At 37.4% G+C, this 21786-nt stretch overlaps 1 protein-coding gene across 2 annotated transcripts in view; it reads left to right on the top strand.

Moving 5' to 3' along the window:
* KHDRBS2 (KH RNA binding domain containing, signal transduction associated 2) overlaps positions 1-21786 on the top strand; it is a 347124-nt gene that overhangs the window by 184263 nt on the left and 141075 nt on the right. For both annotated transcript variants that reach the window (XM_065631960.1, XM_065631961.1), the window contains exon 4: positions 8725-8871. In XM_065631960.1, coding sequence (XP_065488032.1) covers positions 8725-8871 — 147 coding nt within the window. The remainder of the gene's footprint in view (positions 1-8724; positions 8872-21786) is intronic.

Below are 21786 nucleotides of genomic sequence, written 5' to 3'. Positions count from 1 at the left end.
AAAAAAAAAATTATGGAAAGGGTTGTCAGGTTGAGTCATCATCCCTGGAGGTGTTTAAAAGATGCATAGATGAGGTGCTTAGGGACATGGTTTAGTGTTGGACTTGGCAGTGTTGGGTTAACTGCTGAACTCAATGAACTTAAGGGTCTTTTCCAATCTAAATATTTCTATGATTCTGTGCATTTACAGTTCCCAGTGAGACAGAGTAACATAAGAACTGGCTCATTCTGCAGCTCCTGCAAGCTGCAGGACTAAAAGCTTGGGTAAGAACACAAGAACTAGTGGAAGTTGAGAGGTCTTCCAAGAATTAGTTGTCTCAGGACATCCTGAACTGCAGGAACAACAAGATTGCCAAGACATTCGCATTCAGGTTCTCATATGGAAATATTCCATCCTTAAATCATCCTTTCATCTCTATCTTTTTTGGCTCTAATACTTTTTTTAAATTGGGGCACCGGAATGGTCTTCAGTATTGAAGGTGGGGTAATAGTACAGGTTTTGCAGTGGCTTGTGTTTGATGTTTCATTTTTCTTCCTTTCTTTAAAATACCTAATAGTGGATGTCCTTCTAATTGCGGTTGGACACTAAACAAATTCTTTCTGCAGAATGGAATGTAAAGCCTCTAAGATCTTACTCCTGAAATAACATTATCTAGAGCCTTTCATAGTACACACAGAGCTGGTTTTTATCACTGGAGAATTTTTATTACTGTTCAGCTCATTTTCTAGATCACTTATGAATAGTTTAACACAGTATGTCCCCAAATAGTTCTTGTAGGATTTATGTAGCAACTTACCTAAAATGGACACTTTTATAACATGTAACTTGATGAGCACTACAGCTGCTACCTCATTAAGGAAAAGGGCAGCAGTACCACTCTTTTATTCAGTACAGTTGTATTCAGAACTTTTATCTTATTTAGTCCCTCGCTACTTTATGAATCCCAGAGAAGCTTAAACCTTCAATAAGTATCCAGTCTCCTTCACTGTACTGTGGCACTGCTGGTCAGACACTTCTGTGTCTGAGAAGTATTACTGTGGACGAGTCTGGCTTCTATAGGTTTCAGGGCTAGGAAGCTATTGAACAAGAATATATATGGCCACAACCTAGGGCTTAGGGTCATAGTCATGCCTAAATCCTGGGCACTAAGTTATTTTGCAGCTGTAAGTTAGTGTATAGATTATGCAGTTAGATCGAGGAAGGCTTGGAAATCTCTTTATGTAGGCACCTAGAATAGCAATTAGGCACTGAAGTAATGCCTACATGCTTCAGTGGATTTATTCTCTAGGCTGGTATTTGGAAAGGCATCCTTCATCAAATGGGTGGTTAAGCAAGTAGTTACCTTTAAGTGTGTACTTAGAGTTTTCATCATGAAATTGGGTTTAAATATACAAATAAATTAATTCCCAAAATGAAGCTTCAGTTTCCTTCATAGTCAAAGGTAAGTGCACACATTAGCCCTCTGCTGGTTCACTCTTTGGAAACATAAGTTTTTCATTCTGCTTGTATGTAAAATAGCTTAGATACGGAATTTTCCCTCCAGAATTTTCCCTATGGTAGAAATAATCTTTCTAATATCTCCCACACTCTCAAAAGGGCTTGGCCCTTCCAGACTTGCTCTCATCTGCCCCCAGCTCCCTTTGAGCTTCTGCACTTCTGGCAGCAGTTGCCTAATGGTTGGCTTCTTCTTACCTGTGTTGGTTCAGCTTTTGCCTAGATTTGTAGTATGTTTGTAACTGACAGATAGTGATAGGTAGTCGTTATTCTATATAGAGGGTACTGCTATGGCCCTAGAACAAAAATGCAGCATAGGGGAGCACAGGGATGGGATGGAAGTGGAGACTTTGAAAGCAGGAGCATGAGATGATAAGGAAGGCTCTGGGGATGTAAACAGGGAATTGACATCAAGGTCATTTACTGACCGTAAATGAGCACGGGTTAAAATCACTTCGTGAGTAACAAAGAGAACAAAGAAAAAGTGTACAGCATGTGTAAAACTTAGCATATATAGTGAATTTGGATTGAAAATGGTGTTGCAGAATGGTGGGAAAAGAGCAGTTTATGTAGCATGTTTACAACCTAAAAAATACCCCAAGTGCTTCCTGGAGAGAGGAGGAAGAAACTATCACCATCAGTGTTGTACATCTTGTAGCAAAGGACTCAAGATGATGCCAACTCACAGCAGTGCCCCCCACACCCAGACAAAGCCATTAACCTTAGGACCCCACAGGACAGTGCAAGGGTGAGCATAACACCAGGGAAAGCTCAGAGACTAGAAAGTTTGTGTATATGTCATTTTACCTGCATGTAATTTGAGCTGCAACTGTTAATATGGAACTAGACCACTAATGATTCTTTGACTAGACATTTACAATTACATTAAGAGAAAAAAAAAATAGTACACTTCATATAAGGTATATTTTTTTCCCCATAGTAAGAGTGTAAGAGCTTGGTGGGAGTTCAAACAGCCTACTTTGTAACTTGGATGCAACAAATTGGTAATTAGCCTCTCCTAAATAAAAACATGACATTTTGTACTCTCATTAATTAAGTCAGTCTTCATGCTAATTCTGAATGCACCCTGAATGCAGTGTTCCCTGGTTGTGATCATAAGTTTAAAGATGAAGGTAATATTTTTTAGGAAGCATCTTTAGGTATGGCAATTGTGCTTTTCTTAAGGTTCTTTAATTTCCTGCATGAGCTTTTCAAACTTTTTATTGAAATTAGTTGTTTATATTCATTGAACATCTTTGGCTTGTTTAGTTCTAGCAGCAGTTGTCTAATGACGAGATGATTCTTGCCTATGATGTTTTATCTTTTGCTTAGATTTGTGCAAGTGTAGGAACATTTGTAGGTTTACCAACTCTGTCTCCGCACTATCAGCTTTCTGGCAGATAGATCACTAGTTATTGGTCACAGTAGTCACTGGCTGTAACCTCAGGTTTGGCACATACCACTTTCATGTGTTACCCTTTCTCCTAAACATTTATTTCTTTTCACAGAATTTATATTTTTGTTAATCTAACATTCATCCCAGGCATTCAGGCTCTTTCAATAGTGATGCAATGGTTGCATTGTCATCACATTCTTCTAGTGATTTGTCTTTGTCTTCCCTCTCACCTGTCTAAACAAAAACATGACCTAGGTACAACTTTGTACCTCTTTGCCATTAAGATGGTGTTGTGTTTCATTATAAAAAACATTAGGAAATAAAGAACCCTTGAACTGAAGGGTCTGTTTGCCAAAGGCAGTACTGAATGTACACAATTCTCTTCTTCGTTTCACCAAAGTAACTGCAAGAATTTTGATGATGCAACAAGTATAGAAAAATAATTGTTGTCATCTATATCTCCAAAAATTTCATCTGTTGTAAGCAACATTATGTTTACATGCTTGTATTGCATTATGGGATCTCTGTAGCTGACTGCAGGTGTTTTAAAGAGAGTGGAGTACACCCAGTCTCTTAGCTCTGCTGTGTGAGCTCTTCTCATGTACTCATCATCTTCATCTTCTTTATTCTTCTTCCTGAAGTGAGAATAACTTCTCTACAAACCAGAGTCAAGGGATAGCTAGGCTCTTTTAGCTTTGCTCTGCGCTCTGCCGAGAACTGCCCCATTCCTTCTCATCCATTCTGCAGTTGTTCCGTGGTTGGTTTTGGTCTCTCTTTCTCCGTTAACACTATTTCTTCCTGGGACCTAGGACCTGAAAGCTTTCTAACCCCCAAACCAGGCACCACTGAGAAATTATATCTTCTGATTTAATTGTTACCATATAGTTCACTTGTTACTTTTACTACAATCAGTGTCTCAGACAACACCTTGGTTTTTGCATTTATGTCCAGATTAAAAATTAATAGGTTTGCATTTGTCAAGCTGCATGCTCATTAATTTTCTTCTGTAGCATTGTCCACTGATCTTATGAATAATGCCTCTGTAGGAACAGCACTGTGATTATCATCTTTGTCTCGTCTCTGTGCTATGTTTCTGTTTGCAAATTCTTGAAAGATATATAATCCACTGCAATTCTCATATTGTTCTTCAAGTACCCATTTCTTTTCATAGCTGTATTTGTTACATTATAGGAAGTTCCGTGTGTTGTATTGGTGAAATTTATCTCTGAGATGTACAGAATTCCTGATGAAGGTTTCTCTTTTATTATTCTTGGATATTCTGTTATTTCAGGTTTTTTAGGACACTTTTTTTTCATCAATCTAGATCATGTTTTGTATTTTGGTTTTGGTTTTGTTTTTGTTTTTTTTTTTTTGCTATGTGGACTCCATTTGTTCCTTCAGGTTCCTTCCAGTAATTTTATTCAAGCATTTTGGTCAGGGTTCTGGCCAGAAATCTATTCTCTGCCGGAACACATCCTTTTAAAATTGTAAGGCTGCTTTCTCATCCAGAGATAATTCATAATTTTTCTTGTCCTTTATGTTCTTATCTCTCACACACTTCACTTTTGCAGAGGTCAGTGCTCCTCAGATTTCTGCTTTAGACTTTATAATTCATTTTCCCTGCTATGGTCAACTGTAAAATATAAAACACAGCAGGTGTTTCAAAATATCTGTTCTCTTTTATGAGAGAGTGGGTTACAGAGCCATGCATCAGGTTAAGGGCAGGTGGACTTCAGCACCGTGTGACGGACACACTGTGAAGCGGCAGGTGAGGCTGAAGGAAGCCTGAAGCACAGAGTGTGAGGGGAGCTGGGTTTAGATATAGAGTATAGTACCATCAGTCTTGAGAGATGGAAGGAATTGGCCTGCAGAAGGGAGGGTAAGAGGATCAGGACAAGGGGACTGTTGTCTCTGGAGGGTGGTGTGTGTGTGTTTCCTCAGCTGTGCTCAACCTGCGGTGGAGTTAATCATCATGCAGTAAATAAGAACCATGTTATTAACCTGAGGATCAGTACTAAGGATGATTGCCATCACTGAACCAGAAGCCCAGGGAATCTATTCCATTCATTCTGTAAATCAGAACTGATCAGGTCCCAGGTTCATTGTGTTGTTTTGTTTTGTTTTGTTTTGTTTTCCTAAGATCCAATGCCTAAGACTTAACTGCATTTTGCTTGTTTTCAGAGTAGTTCTCTACAGTGAATCCATCAGGCTTTCAATGTACATTGTCTTTCACTGCAATTCAGTTCATGTCTACGTGAGTAGGCTTAAGCAGTTACAACTGTAGAACATGAAAAGCTCTGAGAATCTGACAAAAGTTACAGAGGGCACCATGGGGAATAGCTGGACCTCACAGGTGATCAAGGCAGAATTAGATGAGAAACATCTGAAGTTCGTAGCTATTAATAATTGGACTGGTGCATTAGAGACTTTTAGAAGTGCAGAGTCTTGCAAGTCCGACAGCACCCAGACAACCTTATAAATAACACCATATAAGATAGATTTATGATTATCTCACTCATTTTGCCTTCGTGTAACTGATGCTAGAAAGTCTGATAATCAGTCTCGGTCCTTACCAGTACTACATGGAGTGTTTATCCATTAGTGCTTTAGTTTGCATCAGAATCGGAGTTTAGAGGAAAGCCTTCTGGTCATTCCCAATGACTGGGCCATTACTAACAGTGAGCAGACCTCAGGGAGTGGACTGGGCCCCTCTCCTACAAAACTAAACCAAAGCTGGGCTCCAGGAAGGCTCTCTGACTTCTAATGGGAACTCAGTTTGTGCAACCAGGCTACAATTAGCAGGAAGAAAAACTCACTGAAATGCTAGAGAAGGGGTAGTGCTATAATCCTAAATGTAAGTAGTGTGGATGTTGGGTCCACAGCTCTGACCATTTTGCTGTGCAGTTGGGCTGTGCTGCTGGCTAATGAAGACTTACAAGGGATGGAACACCTCTCCTGTGAGGACAGGCTGAGAGAGTTGTGGTTCAGCCTGGAGAAGAGAAGGCTCCGGGGAGACCTTATTGTGGCCTTTCAGTACTTAAAAGGAGCCTATGAGAAAGATGGAAACAGACTTTTTTTGCAGGGCCTGTTGCAACAGGACAAGGGGTAATGGTTTTAAACTAAAGGAGTAAAACTAAAAGAATGGTTTTAAACTAAAGGAAAAAAATTTTTACAAGGGTGGTGAAACACTGGTGCAGGTTGCCCAGAGAGGTGGGAGATGCCCCATCCCTGTTGACATCCAAGGCCAGGCTGGATGGGGCTCTGAGCAACCTGATCTAGCTGAAGATGTCCGTGCTCATTGCAGGAGGGTTGGACTAGGTGACCTTTAAAGGTCCAACCCAAGCTATTCTATGATTCTACAATGGTGTTGTCCAACTTCACGTGCTCCCAGGAGAGCCTGTTCATCTGTACTGTGCTTGGAAAGCTGTATTACCTGCCAGTAGGTGTAACCTTCCATACTGGGGAGTGTCTCTTCAACGGTGTGATTTATGTTTGTTGTTTTGCTTGTTAAATGCCTGATATCTGACATACAATTAAATGTAAGGCTACATTCAGTCCTAAAACATTCAGTCCTGTTCACTAGCTTCGGGAAGCAAAGCTTGGTGCAGTGCTCGTGTGGTCTATGAATTCTCACTCTTACGTATTTTTCCTGAAGTGATTTGAGTTTCTATCAGTACACACACTTGCAATAAAAGAAGCATTTTTCTGACTTTTTACCCTGTTGTGGGAAGAGGTACTGTGTGAAAATTCAGTCTTTAACCCCATGCATTTCATGAGAAAAAATATCATTAGATATCCTCAGAAAGAAATGTTGAGGATCTCACGGCCCCAGCCTGCTGTTTGTAACAGCTATAGAAATTACTGCTGAGTAGTGACAGAAAGGATGTGCTGAACCTGGGAGGAAGGTTATTAAATGATGTGTTTTAAGAATTCCTGAGTTTTTTTAGAAAATAAAAGAGAAATAACGTTACCATTGTTACCATAGAAGTATATACCGAATTTTCTGTAAGACTGGTCTGTGTTAGAAAATCATGTTACTGATGTCTTAGCTGTGCAAAATCCTCCCCAAAATAATGAGCAAAACATTATTTTTTACTTTTTCTACATTTGAAAATAAAGATCCAGTTTATATTTTTTACAAAGATTGTTGTTAGTCTTCTCCTGACAACTTTTGGGGCTTTCTGGTGTTTTCTCTAAGAATCTTTAAAAAGCAATATGTAAGAAACTTTCAGCAATTGCTAGGATGTTTCTTTATAACTATTAAAACTTAATTCTGTTGAAATACTTTATGTCAATTTAATCCAGAAGCTGTAATGAAATGTGGATTTTGGATTTTGGGTTCGTTTGGCTGGTTGATTGGGTTTTGTTTGTTTGTTTGTTTGTTTGTTTCTCCCTGAAAAGTACTGTAACATCTCATGATAGACTGTTATATTATGCACCGGTTCTTATGGACATTTCAATGAGATTTCAGCAATAAGCTAAAATGCCAAAGATGTCTTAACTGTAAAGATAAAAATATTATACCATCTGTGCTGCTTAAGTTTTAGTTTTTAGTTGAAAACAATTATATCAATTTTCAACTGTTTAAAATCAAATAATGGATCACATTTACCAAGTTATGTTTTTATCAGTGTTTGCAAAACATTGAGTTATCATGGAGTCTGATCTAGGGCTCTGGAGCCAAAGGATGTAACCATTGTGTATTCTGTATGAGATCAGAAAATCCTTGGTGCTAGATCTTCTACTCTCCATGAAAAGAACTGAATGTGTATTGTTTGAAGCATATCATCATGCAAATATTTTTGGTGCCAAGCAATGGTGTAAGTTAAGCAAGGCTAAAATAAATGAATGCAGAATTAAATACGCTAACTAAATGAGAATTGTAATCTATTGTTACAATTTTTATGTCTTAAATCTCTTATGTTCATAAAGTAGACCTCTAATGTTCATAAAGTATTACTTTAGTATTTACTAAAAAAAAGGTATAACTTCTTACCCAATTTTAGGCAAATTAGTTTGCTGCTTTTTCTAGATGTTTTCAATCTATAAAATGTGGATATACATACATATTTTCTTCAAAATTATATTTCTCAAAATATTTTTGAAGACTGAGTTTTCAACTCATCATTCCTTCAGCATTACTTATTGCTATCTTGTGCAGTAATGACATACATTTTTCATTATGTTGTCATAGCCAATGCCATTAACATCATCACTATTTTATATCTTTGCTTTTTATGCAGAGTTAGCTACTATGAATGTGTGTTACAATTTACATTCGCTGTCTCAAAGCCTTGTGTAAGAAAGTGGGTTGATGTTTCAGAACATTAACTAACATAAAGTAGGATTATTAGGCTTATTTTATAGCTGGAAAACTGGGACCCAAAGATTGGCAAGATAAATCTAAAATATACAGCGTGCAGATATTCATTAAATAGCTTAAAGACTTTAATAAACAATAGCATTTGTTAAAGTGTTCCAAAATGGTTAAATGGATGTATATGTTATTTTTTTGTGAATAGCTAAGATTCAGACTGATTAATACAGCTTTTCCATTATGGATTTAATATTTCAGGACACGCTTCTAGAGCATTTAGAATTTTTTCAGTGTGCTGATTAAAATCTGTTGTAGATGATAATTATGCTGGTTTTATCATTCAGACACTCAAAATTGATTTTTAAATCTTTAAGTGGCTTGTACTAGACTTTTATTTCTCAAAGGGTTTAGAAGTCTGCTTATATTATGTCCTTTTGTCATGTTCTCTGTAAATGCTAAATCAATGCAAAATTAGTAGATTCCAAGTTCTAAAAAGAACCGCACCCTTTTTTCACAGGAGGAAGAACTAAGGAAAAGTGGAGAAGCCAAATACGCGCACTTGAGTGATGAGCTTCATGTATTAATTGAAGTGTTTGCTCCACCTGGGGAGGCGTATTCTCGTATGAGTCATGCCTTGGAAGAAATAAAAAAATTCCTTGTTCCCGTAAGTAACTTATAGCATTCTTCTGTGACTGGTTGGGATTTTCCTGCATTGAATTTGTGTCTTCTTTAAGCACCGTTAGCTCAAGGAGACAACAAAATAAAGTTCTGCTGAACATTTGTATTTCATTCTTTCATCTTGGGAAGATTCCAAATAGGCCATTAATTGTCACAGTTGATCCCCTGACATACTTTCTAGATTTAATTTCTAGATTTTCCATTTGTCATTGTTTTTTGCTTTCCTTTCTTGGTTTTTGAAGAGAAGGGTGGATTACTTTTTTTTTCTTGTTGCAGAAATTCATCATTAGTATGTGAGTACACTTTCAAGATTTTTGAATATTTAGTCTATAAAAACAATTTTCTACGTAAGTAGGGATTTATCTAAATATCTTGCTAATGAGGTTAATGAATTTCTTATGGAACAAAGAGCATGAGCAAAACATTCCTCAGACATTTCTGCTCAGCCAGCCAGTCATGATTCAGACCACAATTTAACAGTCCTCAGTCAGCTAGGAGAGCACAGAAACATATGCTAAAGCTGGGAACGTTTGCAGTTTGATTTACATTAAATATATCACTTTCTGATGATATTTACCTTTTAGTCTATTGATTTTGCATCAAACTCTTTGAAATTGATTTTCTTCACCTTTATACTATATTCCATGATATTTCCATACTTGAAATTTTCCCTAGAATTTAAGCATATGCATACTAAATACAAAGTAAAGGTCATTTTGCGTAGTAGTAGAATTACATGAATTATCATCTGAGGTCTATCCTGAGATGATTTAAAACTCTAAAAATGTTCAGGACTTGCATTCCTTAAGAAAAAAAAATATTATGGGAGCTCATTTTTATTTGTGATTAAAAATGAGGTACAATAACTGCCCATATCTCTCAGCAGTAACGGAAAGCATCAAGGAATGCCTTTTTGTTACAAGTGATACAAAGCCAAGATAAGAGATGTTCAGATGAGGCACATGTATATTTGCATAACAGAACTTAAACATTTTATTTGGGTCTTCTTGGCGGGAGAGAATACATTACATGTACAGTATTTAAGTACAGTATTTAAAATGCTCAAATTTTTTGGAACAACTAGACTTCTTTTTAAGAATACAAAATGAGTAACTTTAAATTATTAAAAATAAACAGGTGGATATTTGTTTTCAGTAATAAAGTTTATTGGCGCCAAATGAGTGCCCTTAAATAAGCTACTTTTTAAACAAGTTAACGCTATCTTTCTGATTCTCCCTTTTCATCACCCATTATGCTTCCAATTTGGGAACACATTTAACAAAATACTATTTTAAATGCTGGGAAAGAACTGTGAGACAAGAAGGCATTTTTTTCTGTGATTTCTGACTCTGTGCTGAGCATACAATATGGGGGACAAATTAGGTCAGTGTCATAATGCTGGCAACATAACGTGGAATGACATTTTGGCTGCAAGTTGATGGTGAGGATCTGCCAAGCTGTAACACTGAATGAAAAATTATAGTTAAGTTCTAGGTTCCTGAAAAATCAGGAGTGCTATAGCTGAAAATGGTAACAGGGCCAACTACAAAGATTGCCAGTATCTGTCCTTTGGATAACCCTATTTACAGTTGTTCATGACTTGGCCAAACTTGGATTTGTTTCTATAAAAGGTTCCTGTTTAAAGTTGGCTTTGTGTGTCCTCTCCATTCTGGGAACCCTGTTCCCGTGCCCTCTACACGTTCTGCCCAGCCTGAGAAAATCTGTTCTGGGTGAATAAGGGAGAGAGCAAAGTGTATGAAGAGAGCAGCCTTAAAATTTGTGGCATGATGCTGTTGTAAATATTGAACATCTGCACAAGCATAGATTTTGTGTGACACATTATTTATTTATAAGGATTATATGTATTTTCCAGCACAAGTATAATAGCTACACTGGAGGAAATATTAATATAAAAACAGGTTCTTTGTTACAAGATTTTGAACTTTGTTGGCAGCGGCAATAATCACTCCAAACAAGTAGCAAATGTTCTTTATGACTTGTTTGTTAGTTTTATCCCCGTGCTTCATTTCAGATTTACAACAATTTACAAAGCAATTATTAACTGGCTGGTTATGACATGTGTCAAGGGGTTTACACTCAAAAAGCTTGCACTAGATAATTTCCTTTTTGTTCCATATTTACAGCATCTCTTGAGTTTGTTTTATGATGTTTTGTTGTTTATAAGACCTAATTTATTGCAGCAGTGAATACTGGAGTTGTATGACAGGCATGAAAGCAATAGAACCTAACAGTTTTATTTATACCAAATCAAGAATGTAATAAACTATTCAAATGAGTTTTCACATTGCTTATGAATTTTGTGAAGTTTAACTGAAATATTGCCCTCAGAAATTATACTGATTGTTTGTTTCAGTAAGATGGAAGGATGTTTTAATATTTTATGCATAAGTTTTAATGAGACTTAATTTTAAAATAAATGCCTAGAAAATGTAATAACAGACAAGGAGAAAAATATAGAATAGGACTGAGGAAAAAATATTAAACATTTATTAACTGAAGCAAAATTTTAATTAACAAATACTTTTGATTTAAATGTAATTACTTAATTCTCACCTTTGACCTTGCCCAAGAATAGTGCCAAAATTTTTACTAGTGAAGATTGAACCTCCCATGTTGGAGGTAGAAACCAACTCCTGCTCTTTACGCGGCTGTTCCACGTGTTCACACGTTTCGAGGCTGCAGGCAGCTCGGCCTTACGTGGTGTGTTGGGATCCCTCCAACAGGCCTTTCAGTGAATGACTGAACCCTCGGCAGTTCGCCGACTGACCGAGATGCTTCATTTACTGCCTGCTGCTTCCGTCTGGGAAATGGTTCGAGGTCTGCACGGGAGCTGCCGCCAGGGCATTGCTAACCGGGGGGATAAGACGTACTTTTGCAGCTGACTTTGCTAGTTCTTTTGTGCTTTTTAAGCAGAACTTTGGCTTTTGGGGGGTCTTATATCAAATTACCAGCTAGAGTTTATGCTCCGTTTTCTTTTGATGTTTATTCTCATTGTGAACATTTGAATATAATAGAAATATGGTGGGTCAAAAGACCAATGGTTAAGTAAATGTGATTAATACCTCAGAGCTGTGAAACACAACTGCCTGCTCCACTTTTTTTTTTTTTTTTTCAATCTAGTAAAAATTAAAACCAAAACGTCCTCCCCCAAGTCTAGATTTTAGGGTAAAAATCAAATTTAGAAGTGATGTTAATATACTATAAGTAATCCAACATTACCTATGTACAAGCAGCAGGGATGCTTAGGAGGAGGACACCTGTGTTGCAGATTGGCCTCTGTGGCCAACACTGAATCAGTGAAATCTGTAAGTATCTGGCTGCCAAGTGTCTGTGACCCCAAACATCCAGGGACCTGGGTCCGGGTCTGGCTCTGCCTCTGAACGGGATGCCAGGTCAGTGAACTGGAAGGGGAGCTGTTTAAAGTGACCAGCGTTGGGGAGGTAGACAACTCAGCAGCTTTTCAATCTCTAGTGGTTTTAAAAGGTTCATAGCTAGTGAATGCTGTGAAACTTTCTTCGCCATTAATGAGCAATGAAATGCTACATCATTCTTTTCAGATACAACTATATCATTCTGATTTACATCAAAATGTAGAAATATATTTTCTGGACATGCTATCATTTCCATACATGAAGGGTCTATACTGTCTTTAGGAGTTCTGTGCTTCCTAACACATGCAAAATCTTTTTCTGGTAACTATTTTTATCCCTGTAAGCAGGGCATTTTTATTTGACACGGTTAGCATCCCTTGGGATGAGGAGAGAAGCAGATAGTGATAATTCATTTTATGTGCGAGTGCTCTGTAATAGAGAGCCATTATGTAGAGGGCAGGTTGCAGCTGTGGTGACACAACCACTTTAAAAAGATTGTTTACAACTGTGTGGTCAGATGATCAGAAATGGAACCAATTACCACATTGAGAGCTACTCTTGAAATTATTTGCATACATTTCCCCAGCCACTCGTAACTGCTTTAAATTGAGGCATACTGGCAACACTTAAAGGCTGTGAATAAAACACATGGTCATTTAATGCAGTCTAGTTGATGGGTGATTGCTTGCGATGATCTGACTGTATACCTCAGTATTTTCTCAAGGTGTTAATCAGATCAGATCCAATCCAATCCAATCAAATTCCTTTATTAGGAATTAGTGCGATGAGGCAGCAGGTGAATGAAGGTTTCTATGTTGTTGCTGTGAATTAAAGCTACAATGTCTCCCAGTCTTCTCTGAGGATGCCTAAATCTCTTATTTAATAGCTAACTTTGATCCTTTTATCTCACCTTGCTTCATACCGTTGATGAAATAATCTGCCTGCTAATAGTTTAAGAAGAATAAGCGTTCTCACTGATCCATCTTCCAGCATCAGCTCTTCAGTCTTCCTAACAAAAGATGGAAAAATATTGAAGAAAAAGAGCTTTTCAGTGAAAAGAGAAGTTAATAATTTCATACTGGAAGTTACTCATAACAGAAGTTAGAATGAAAAAAACAAGATTTGGGAGGAATTGTAAACAAACTTTGATACCAGTTTGTTTCAGTGGGAACAATTAAATAATCTTAGAGTTTAAACCTTCTCCTTCACTGAAAGTATTGCCAGGCATTGCAACATGCTGCCCAGGGAAATGGCTGTGTCACCATCCCTGGATTTATTTAAAAGACGTGTAGACGGGGTGCTTAGGGACATGGTTTAGAAGTGGTCTTGGCAGTGTTAGGTTAACTGTTGGACTCAATGACCTTAAAAGTCTTTTCCAACCAAAACGATTCTGTGATTCTATAAGGTCTTCCTCTAGCCAATATTTCAAAAGAAATTGTTGTACCATAGACATATGTTTGCTGTATATGTAGTAAGTCACAAATACTACAGACCGAAGTTACTAATGATCTGTTATGCCATGTTGTGCTGGCTAAATTGTAGTATATACAGCACATAGTAACAATTCTTTTGTCAAAAGAACGTTTTGACTTATAAAAAGTATGTGTAGGTGTATGACATTTATTTTGCACATTTTTTATTAGTCATCTGAATTTCTTCTGTGCTACAGTATAATATTAAATCTCTATGTACATACGATTTCACGCTCTGTGGTTTTGTAATCTTACTTTTGTTTCTAAATGACCTATGTTATTGGGGTTTTTTTTCAGTCTCTTTCAAGGGTATCCCAACAGGTGAAATATTTCCTTAACTACGACAGTGAGCGGAGGCGCAGCTCCATTTCTAAGAATAGATATCTTTTATACCTGTCAAAGTAAATAATTTATACTTGCACATTCTACAAAGGTACTTGCAGTAATAAATAATTACTACAGTCATAATTTAAAAACTTGTATTAGAAAATTATTTGAGCATCTTGTGCTGGATTCTGTTTTTCCCAGTGTGCAACATCTTGGACAACGTCACGTTCCAGTTTTGATAATCAAGGAAAAAAAATCACAGATTCTGTCAAGGCCTAAAATGTCATAGCACTTTACCTCTTCACAGATTTTTTTCCTAAACGTTACTTATCAAATCAAATTATTAAAAATCCGTTCAAACAGAAGTGCACTCAAGAGAGTTATCATCACTTGTGGACCATGGTTCTTGACTTTTTACAGACCGTGGAGAGGTTTTTAACCACAGTTTTGGCCAATCAAGCAGCAGCACTTGCATAGTTTAAATCACTTGTTTTAAGATTAATGAAAATAACCCTAAAGCTGTCCCTCAAAGTGAAGTTTTGGGGGTGGAGACGTACATTAAAACGGGCCTTTTAACTTAAAATGGTGGATTTCTTAGTTGACAGAATTTTTATTTACTTATTAATATACAATATAGACTACTGGTTCTTTCTGCTGTGAAGCTATAAGATGGGCAACAACACAAAGAGCACGTAATTCCTCAAAGGTCTTCAGATTCGTGTGATGATGGGTGGATCTCCTGTTGACATCCCAGAGCAAAGAGTGTCTTTTGCCTCAGCTTTGCTCCCAGCTGCTTCAAGGTGGTGTAGCTACTTCACAGCCTCATGTTGATACTCCCGCTCTTGAGTGGATTAAGACCTTTTTAGATATGCCAGAGACATATTTAGTTTGTGAAAGCAATCCCTTTGTGATGTGTGTCTGACACACAAAGGAATCGATAAAAAAGGCACAGCCTTATTGCCAGAGTCAGCCCTTTGTTTTGCTTTTCAGATTAACCAGAGACATTAACCTGATCAGGAATGTTACACTGATGATTAATTTGAGCATACTATTGAGAGACGGCTGTAGAGAGATATTTACAGCTTGCTTGGTCAGTCTATATGCATCAGCAATTTTATAAGCTTGTCTTGCTGCTTCCTCTTGCTGGGATGTAGGTTTTTCACCAGTGACAGATAAGAAGCAAGGATTTGCGTGCAGGTGATTAAATTCATGCAGAGAAATTTGAATCCTACAGTATTGCTCCCAGTATATTAACAGAAGGTTTGTAATATGTAGCAAGAAGTTGGCTCTGGTATTGAACTGTATTCACTGTACAAACCCCTTCGCCTCACAGGGGCCACCAGATCCTCCTACACATCTGGCATTTAATTAAGAGCTGTGTGTGTGAATATGAATTTGGCCAGTATCATCAATAAAGATTGGGTATTTGACCCAATGAAGAGGCCACAACTTCATGGTCTGAAAATAAAATTCCATGTGATTCTGTGTAAGAATAGGCATGAAAAATGTGTCTAAAATAATTGTTTTTCATGCAAAAAATTACTTCATAATAATGAAAAAGGAAAAAGATGTGCAAGATGTTGTTATGTGTTTCCCCATCGTGTCTACTTGTCTCATTTTTTCCAGACATTGATATGAGGAAAGAAAAGGACAATATTTGGATTATACACATAAGACTGGAAGCAAGGAGCTAAGAGTTATTTATTTTGGTTCTTTCAAGGAATTGTTTTGTGGCTTAGCCAGGTTACTCTATCTCTGTTTTACTTATTTCGGCAAAACGTCAATAAGATTTTGAGGTTTAATTCATTTGTGGAGCTACACTCCAATGAAAAAAAAAATATCCTGCTTTGATTCAAATTGAAAAGCATACTGCAAATAATACCCAGGCAGTGTGTTGGGGTTTTGGTTTTGGCTGGGGATTTTGTTTCTTTGTTTTTAAAAAAGGGGAGAGAGAGAAATTTTTGGTGGCATTTTTAAACTTTATTTTTGGGGTAGCAAAGGTCAGTGTAGCAAATTCTGAGGATACCGAGTTTTTCTCACTTAGGAAAGCATAAAAGAACTAATACAGACTAATCTTTCCTCTGTTGTGTTCTTTCAGTTACCAGCAGTCAAAATTTGAATATTTTCAAGGCTGTATCCAGACCATCTTGCCTTATAACCTGTGGTAGATTTGTCTGCTCTTCCTTGAGCTTGTTCAATGCTTTCTTGAAACTTAGTTAAGTTTTTTGCTTCAGGGAAAACATCAGGTGGCAACAAGTTCCACAGTTTCATTATGCACCGCGTGTAAAGACAACAACAAGAAAACAAAAGCCTGCGTTCTCTTGTTTGTTTTAAAGCAGCTGCTTGATACTGCATGAGTGCCCTCGTGTTCATGCTTGGTTAAAAGCAGCGGATGGTCTTGCACCTTTTCATCACTCGCATTGCTCTGGATTTGTTTCTTTTCTATGCTACTAATCTTTTCATGTACAGAAACTGAGGTACCTCTGATTAACCTTGTGGCATACTTCTGAAAATTGTTTCCACATCTTTCTGTGTCTTCCTTTGCTTACCCTTTTTTTTGTTTGTTTCTTTTGGGATGGAATGTCCAGGACGGCACACTTCTGAAATGGTTCTTATGATATTTTCTGGGTTAATGTCAGGGTTCTTCCTAGTACTGCCTACCGTTCTTCCATTTGCACTGATTTGATGTTGTCAGAATGCCATTTGTAAAAAATCCAGGGTGTCTTTCTTGAATGATAATAACTAATTTAGAGGTGTTTACTTTCAGTATTTTCAAGTTTATCAATACTTCAGTTTAATTATTTTCATGTGCATTATTTTTCATTTATCAACACCCATTTTTTCTTCCAGTTTATTTCTAGTAACTGAGTATATATAATGAAATCTTTCAGCAGTTCTTTGCAGTAAAAAAGCCAAGCTATTCTTAGTATTCTTTCTCCTATAACCAAAGAGAGAATTATTAATCAACAAGGTGCTCTCTCTTACCTTTTAACAAATTTTGATGTGGCTGATGAGAGTTTTGGTCTCCATCCATGGAGACCTTTAAAAATGGATGTCTCATTTGCACTGTGCCATGCCATGTGACATAAACCTGATGAGAAATTATTTGTATGAAGGATAAAGGTACGTTTGTCCACAGAATGGACTTCTACAAGACCAGTGACAACAGCCTGAATACATTCAGTATGTGCAAATATGAGATGGATCCAGTAAATAAAGGATATATATTTGTACTTACTCCTGATGTTTTGAAAAGTTTCAAGTGTCCTAATGGCAAGGAATAATACGACAAATCTTCATAGGCATGAGAGATTTTTCAAAGAAAAAATAGGTTCAAATATCAAGTTGAAGAGATTGTTGGTTGACTGTGAAAACAGCTTTCTACAAAAAAAATTATAACTTCAGTATAATATATTTCTGGTTCAGCCTCAGTGATAAAACGATGGCAAGAACTTATAAACAATCACTGTATAAAAATCAGGAAGAGATGCAGAAAACAGATTGATAGCAATTAAATTTATGAAATAAAACATTCATGTTTAATTGAATAGTTGTTAAGGAAATATGTGCCCAGCAATGCAATGATAATATAAATGAGCTCAAAGAACATTATAAATAAAAGGAATCCTAAAAAAGATATACACTTCAATCCCTGGAGATGGTAACTTTATCAATAACATTAATGATCCGGTTTCCATAAATATCAGTTGTGTAGCTGGAAAAAATACAGAATAATTTAGTTGTATCTTACCAAAATGGCGTGATATTTTGCAGTTACTAGTACAATCATGTTAATTTTAAGAAAACCTGGTTAGAAAAAAGCCAGGAAACTGGAGAAGGGTTCACAGTGTGCTGTCCTGAGAGCAGTTCTGTGAGCAGCACAGCTAATGAAGGCTGATTCAGAATGACTTTGTGTCTCATGTTTGGATTTTTGGGGGTCAGGTAGGAGGTGTGTCCTCTGTCTGAAACTTTTACGTATTGCAGACATTCACAACCTCATTCATTTTGGGGGTATTTTGGTTGACATGTGAGCGCACTGACAGTGTCTTCCTCACCCTTCTGGTTAAGCATGAAACTGGGAAGGACTGACTGGTTTAGGACTACAGGACATCTGTCAGATACAGATGGACTTGACCAGTGATTCAAAAGTTAATTGGGTTGGAATGACCAGCAGTGGAATAGAAACGTGGCCAGTGAAAGAAAACCTTGCGGTAGAAGCGTGACTGTGTGGTGATGATGTGGTGGCCAGCCTGACACCAGCCCTTCACTGAATAGTTGGGAAAGATTGCAACTTATTAAAAAAAAAAAAGTGAGCACAGAATATAATCACTGCTTTAATGTTTTTATGGCTTGACAAAAATATTTTTTTCAACAAATTTGATTTCATGTTCAATACAAAAGTTTGATAAAATTGTGTTAGTGACAACTGATATTCCTGTAAAAATCCATCATTTTTGTGATGTGACAGGGCTCAGAACTTCTTAGTAAGAAAGTTTCCCTAAATAGATGTGTCTATAGCAATTTTCTTAAGAGTTGGTATGAGAAACTTCTTTCTCTGTCAAACCTGGTTTGTGAATCAAATTTTGAAGACTGAGATCTGCATCTTGATATTAGGTTATTTCAGTTCAGCAGGTTTCTCTCTCAACACAGCAGGTTCCTTTGGGTGAGACTTGCAGGGGGGCATAGGATGCATCTTATATCCTGCTTCCCTGCTAGGTTTAGGCACTTTACGTGGGATCTCTCAAGATGAGAGACATGCCTCCAGGTAAAGTAAATGTGATACTACAATAGGGTTTTAATAACAGAGGATTCATTCTCTGGAGCTGCCCATCGTCCATTGACTACAAAGGGAAACTCCTGGTGACTTGGATTGAAACAAAATAAAACTCTCATAGGTACATAAGCCTTTTTGAAAAGAAAGTCTATATGAAGCATAATCTTTCTGAAGAGTGACATGGTGACACTAGAGTCTAGTGATCAGTTTTGTTCAGAGCTGACTGGAGACCCTATGGAGAAAGAGGCGTGAGGCAGTCTGGTACCCAAAGCTGCAAATGGGAGTCAGCTGGGAATAGAGGCAGGAGTTCAGAGAGGAAGGCTGAGGGTGGATGCAGAAGTCAACAGAAGCATGCTCAAGAAGAAAAAATCTCATATTTCCTGTTTAAATGACTTGAGTACCATTACAATCTAACTGCTTGTTTGCCACTTTCTCTCAGCTGTTTGAAAACTCTTTGAAGCATGCAGTTTGTTTTTACACCTCTAAACACAGGAAAAAAATGGAGCTATCTCCTTTAGACCTGCTAGAACAAGATTTCGAACATGATTTTCATAGCTGCATAACTTGTGAATGACTGGGTGAGTAACAACTTGGCTACAACACTGTTGTAAATCAGAGCTTTTAGGGCCAGACTGGAGGAAGTGAGAAATTTTTGGAAGCAGACAGTGTGACAAGCTAGGCAGGATCTGTGGCTATTTGCAATTAAGTTGCATACCTATACTTCTGTTTACCAAAGACTTAGCTTGAGCAGGAGGGTACAAGAAGGAACTGAAAATAATGGAATGTGCTTTTCACAATTTTCCTTTTGATTGTTTCTTCACTTTCATAAACTGTGTTAAAATTAAAAACCAAGATTTTGAACAGTAGTTGTCCCTGGGCTCTTAATTAGCCTTTAAGATTAGAGTTAAATTAATAGACATGTAGTGTCCAGGAACTGTCAGTAGGACAACTAGCAGGGAAACACAGGCAAAAGGTGATTTTTTCTGAGCAGTGGGGACTTCAAAAGGTCATGAAGAACTTGGCAGAGAAAAAAAAAATCACTTTTAGAGTGACGATTAATAGCTGTTCATTTTTTTCGTTATTTGCTTTACGTCATTGTTACTTTTGAGGAAGTGAATAAATAATGCTTTCTTCTAAGGACACTATTTCTGAGATGTTTTAATTTACAAGTCCCTAGCCTGCAGGATTTCCTTAGGTGCCAAACACACGTGGGCCACCGAGTTACAACAGAAGCAAAAAGCAGTCAAGAGGTATAAAATAGCATTAGTTACAGCAGGTTAAGGAAAGAAGAGCTATTATCTCAGAGGGGCTAAGAAAATCCCCTCAGTGCCAAAAAAGACAATTACATATGTAACAGAGGGCTGAGTTACAGAGTAGGCAGGTATAATTGCTGCCCAGTCATTATCCTTAAACTGATCAGTTGAAAATCAGTGAAAGGAACCAGTGCTAAATGAAACAAAGATTTTGCTCTGATTTTGATTGAGATTTCTTTTCTGCCTATAAACACATCAGAAAGACAGATTGTGCCTTGGATATTGGCTGGTGTACACTTCTCTGTGTATCTTGCTTTGAAAAGCACTTAATAGATTTACATCAGTATGTAAAACACGCTGCATCCAGGGCAGGAACTTGCTTACCAAACTGAAAGCAGGTGCAGTTAAAAACAGAGGTGATATTTTATAAAGCTGTGAAAAATGTTTGTGTAATGGGAATCCTGACAGTCTGTTTTACTACAACATCTTCAATGTGGTACTGTGATTAGTGTCATAAAATGGTATGAGTCCCAGATATGTTATTGCATACCCGAACGAGAATGTGGTTTTGCCATCTCCATCTGTCTCCCAAATAGTCTGAATATGCTGCAATATGTTTAAAGAGATCTCTGCTTTAATTTGATTAATCAGCCTTCACTTAGAGCTCAGTGTTTTGCGTGGTCAGAAATAATATTTTCTGCTGGAACGTAAAATACCATTTTGTTTTGTAGTGCAATCATGTATTGCAATATCACTTAAAAAATAATTTTGCCTGTGTCACATTTCAAACCAAACAGCTATCTGAGTCATGTCCTTATTATTAAAATGGCAAACAGGCAAAATCTGAATGTATTTCATTTTCTGCCAAATCCTAGCTTGATTTTATGTAAATTATAGGGGCCATAGTTGAAGGCTAGTTATACAGTATATCAACTAAATCTTGACTTGTACTTCAGCCCTTTAATCAGTTCTGAGCTAGAAGTTATTTTATTTAATTTAATGCTGGGGGAACAGAGAATCTACATTGAGTTTTTCTATATTATTAGATATTATTATAGTGTATGTATTGTGTTCTGTGTAATTATATATATTGCTATACTTATTAGAAAGTATAGTACTATAATGTAGTGTAGTCTATCATTATATAATGTTAGGCTGTTAGATAGGCTGGGTAGATGAGAGGAGAGCAATGGATGTTGTCTGGTTTGACTTCAGCAAGGTGTTTGACACTGTCTCCCACAACATGGTTATAGGTAAGCTTAGGAAGTGTTCATTGAATAAATGGACAGTGAGGTGGATTGAGAAGTGGCTGGATGGCAGAGCTCAGAGGGTTGTGGTGAATGGTGCAGAGTCTGGTTGGAGGCCTGTAGTTGTGGGGTTCCCCAGGGGTCAGTACTGGGTCCAGTCCTGCTCAACCTGTTCATCAGTGACCTGGACTAAGAGACTGAGTGCACCCTCAGCAAGTTTGCTGATGATACCAAACTGGGAGGAAGGGTTGACAGACCAGAAGGCTGCGCTGCCATTCAGCAAGATCTGGACAGGCTGGAGGACTGGGCAGAGGAGAACCTAATGAAATTTAACAAGGGCAAGTGTAGGGTCCTGCACCTGGGGAGGAATAACCCCAGGCACCAGTACAGGTTAGGGGTTGACCTGCTGGAAAGCAGCTCTGCAGAGAAGCACTTG

This window comes from Caloenas nicobarica, chromosome 3, assembly GCF_036013445.1.
Source record: "Caloenas nicobarica isolate bCalNic1 chromosome 3, bCalNic1.hap1, whole genome shotgun sequence".
Taxonomy (NCBI): Eukaryota; Metazoa; Chordata; class Aves; order Columbiformes; family Columbidae; genus Caloenas; species Caloenas nicobarica.
Note: the sequence above shows the minus strand (reverse complement) of the source record. Positions and strands in the feature narration are given on the sequence as shown.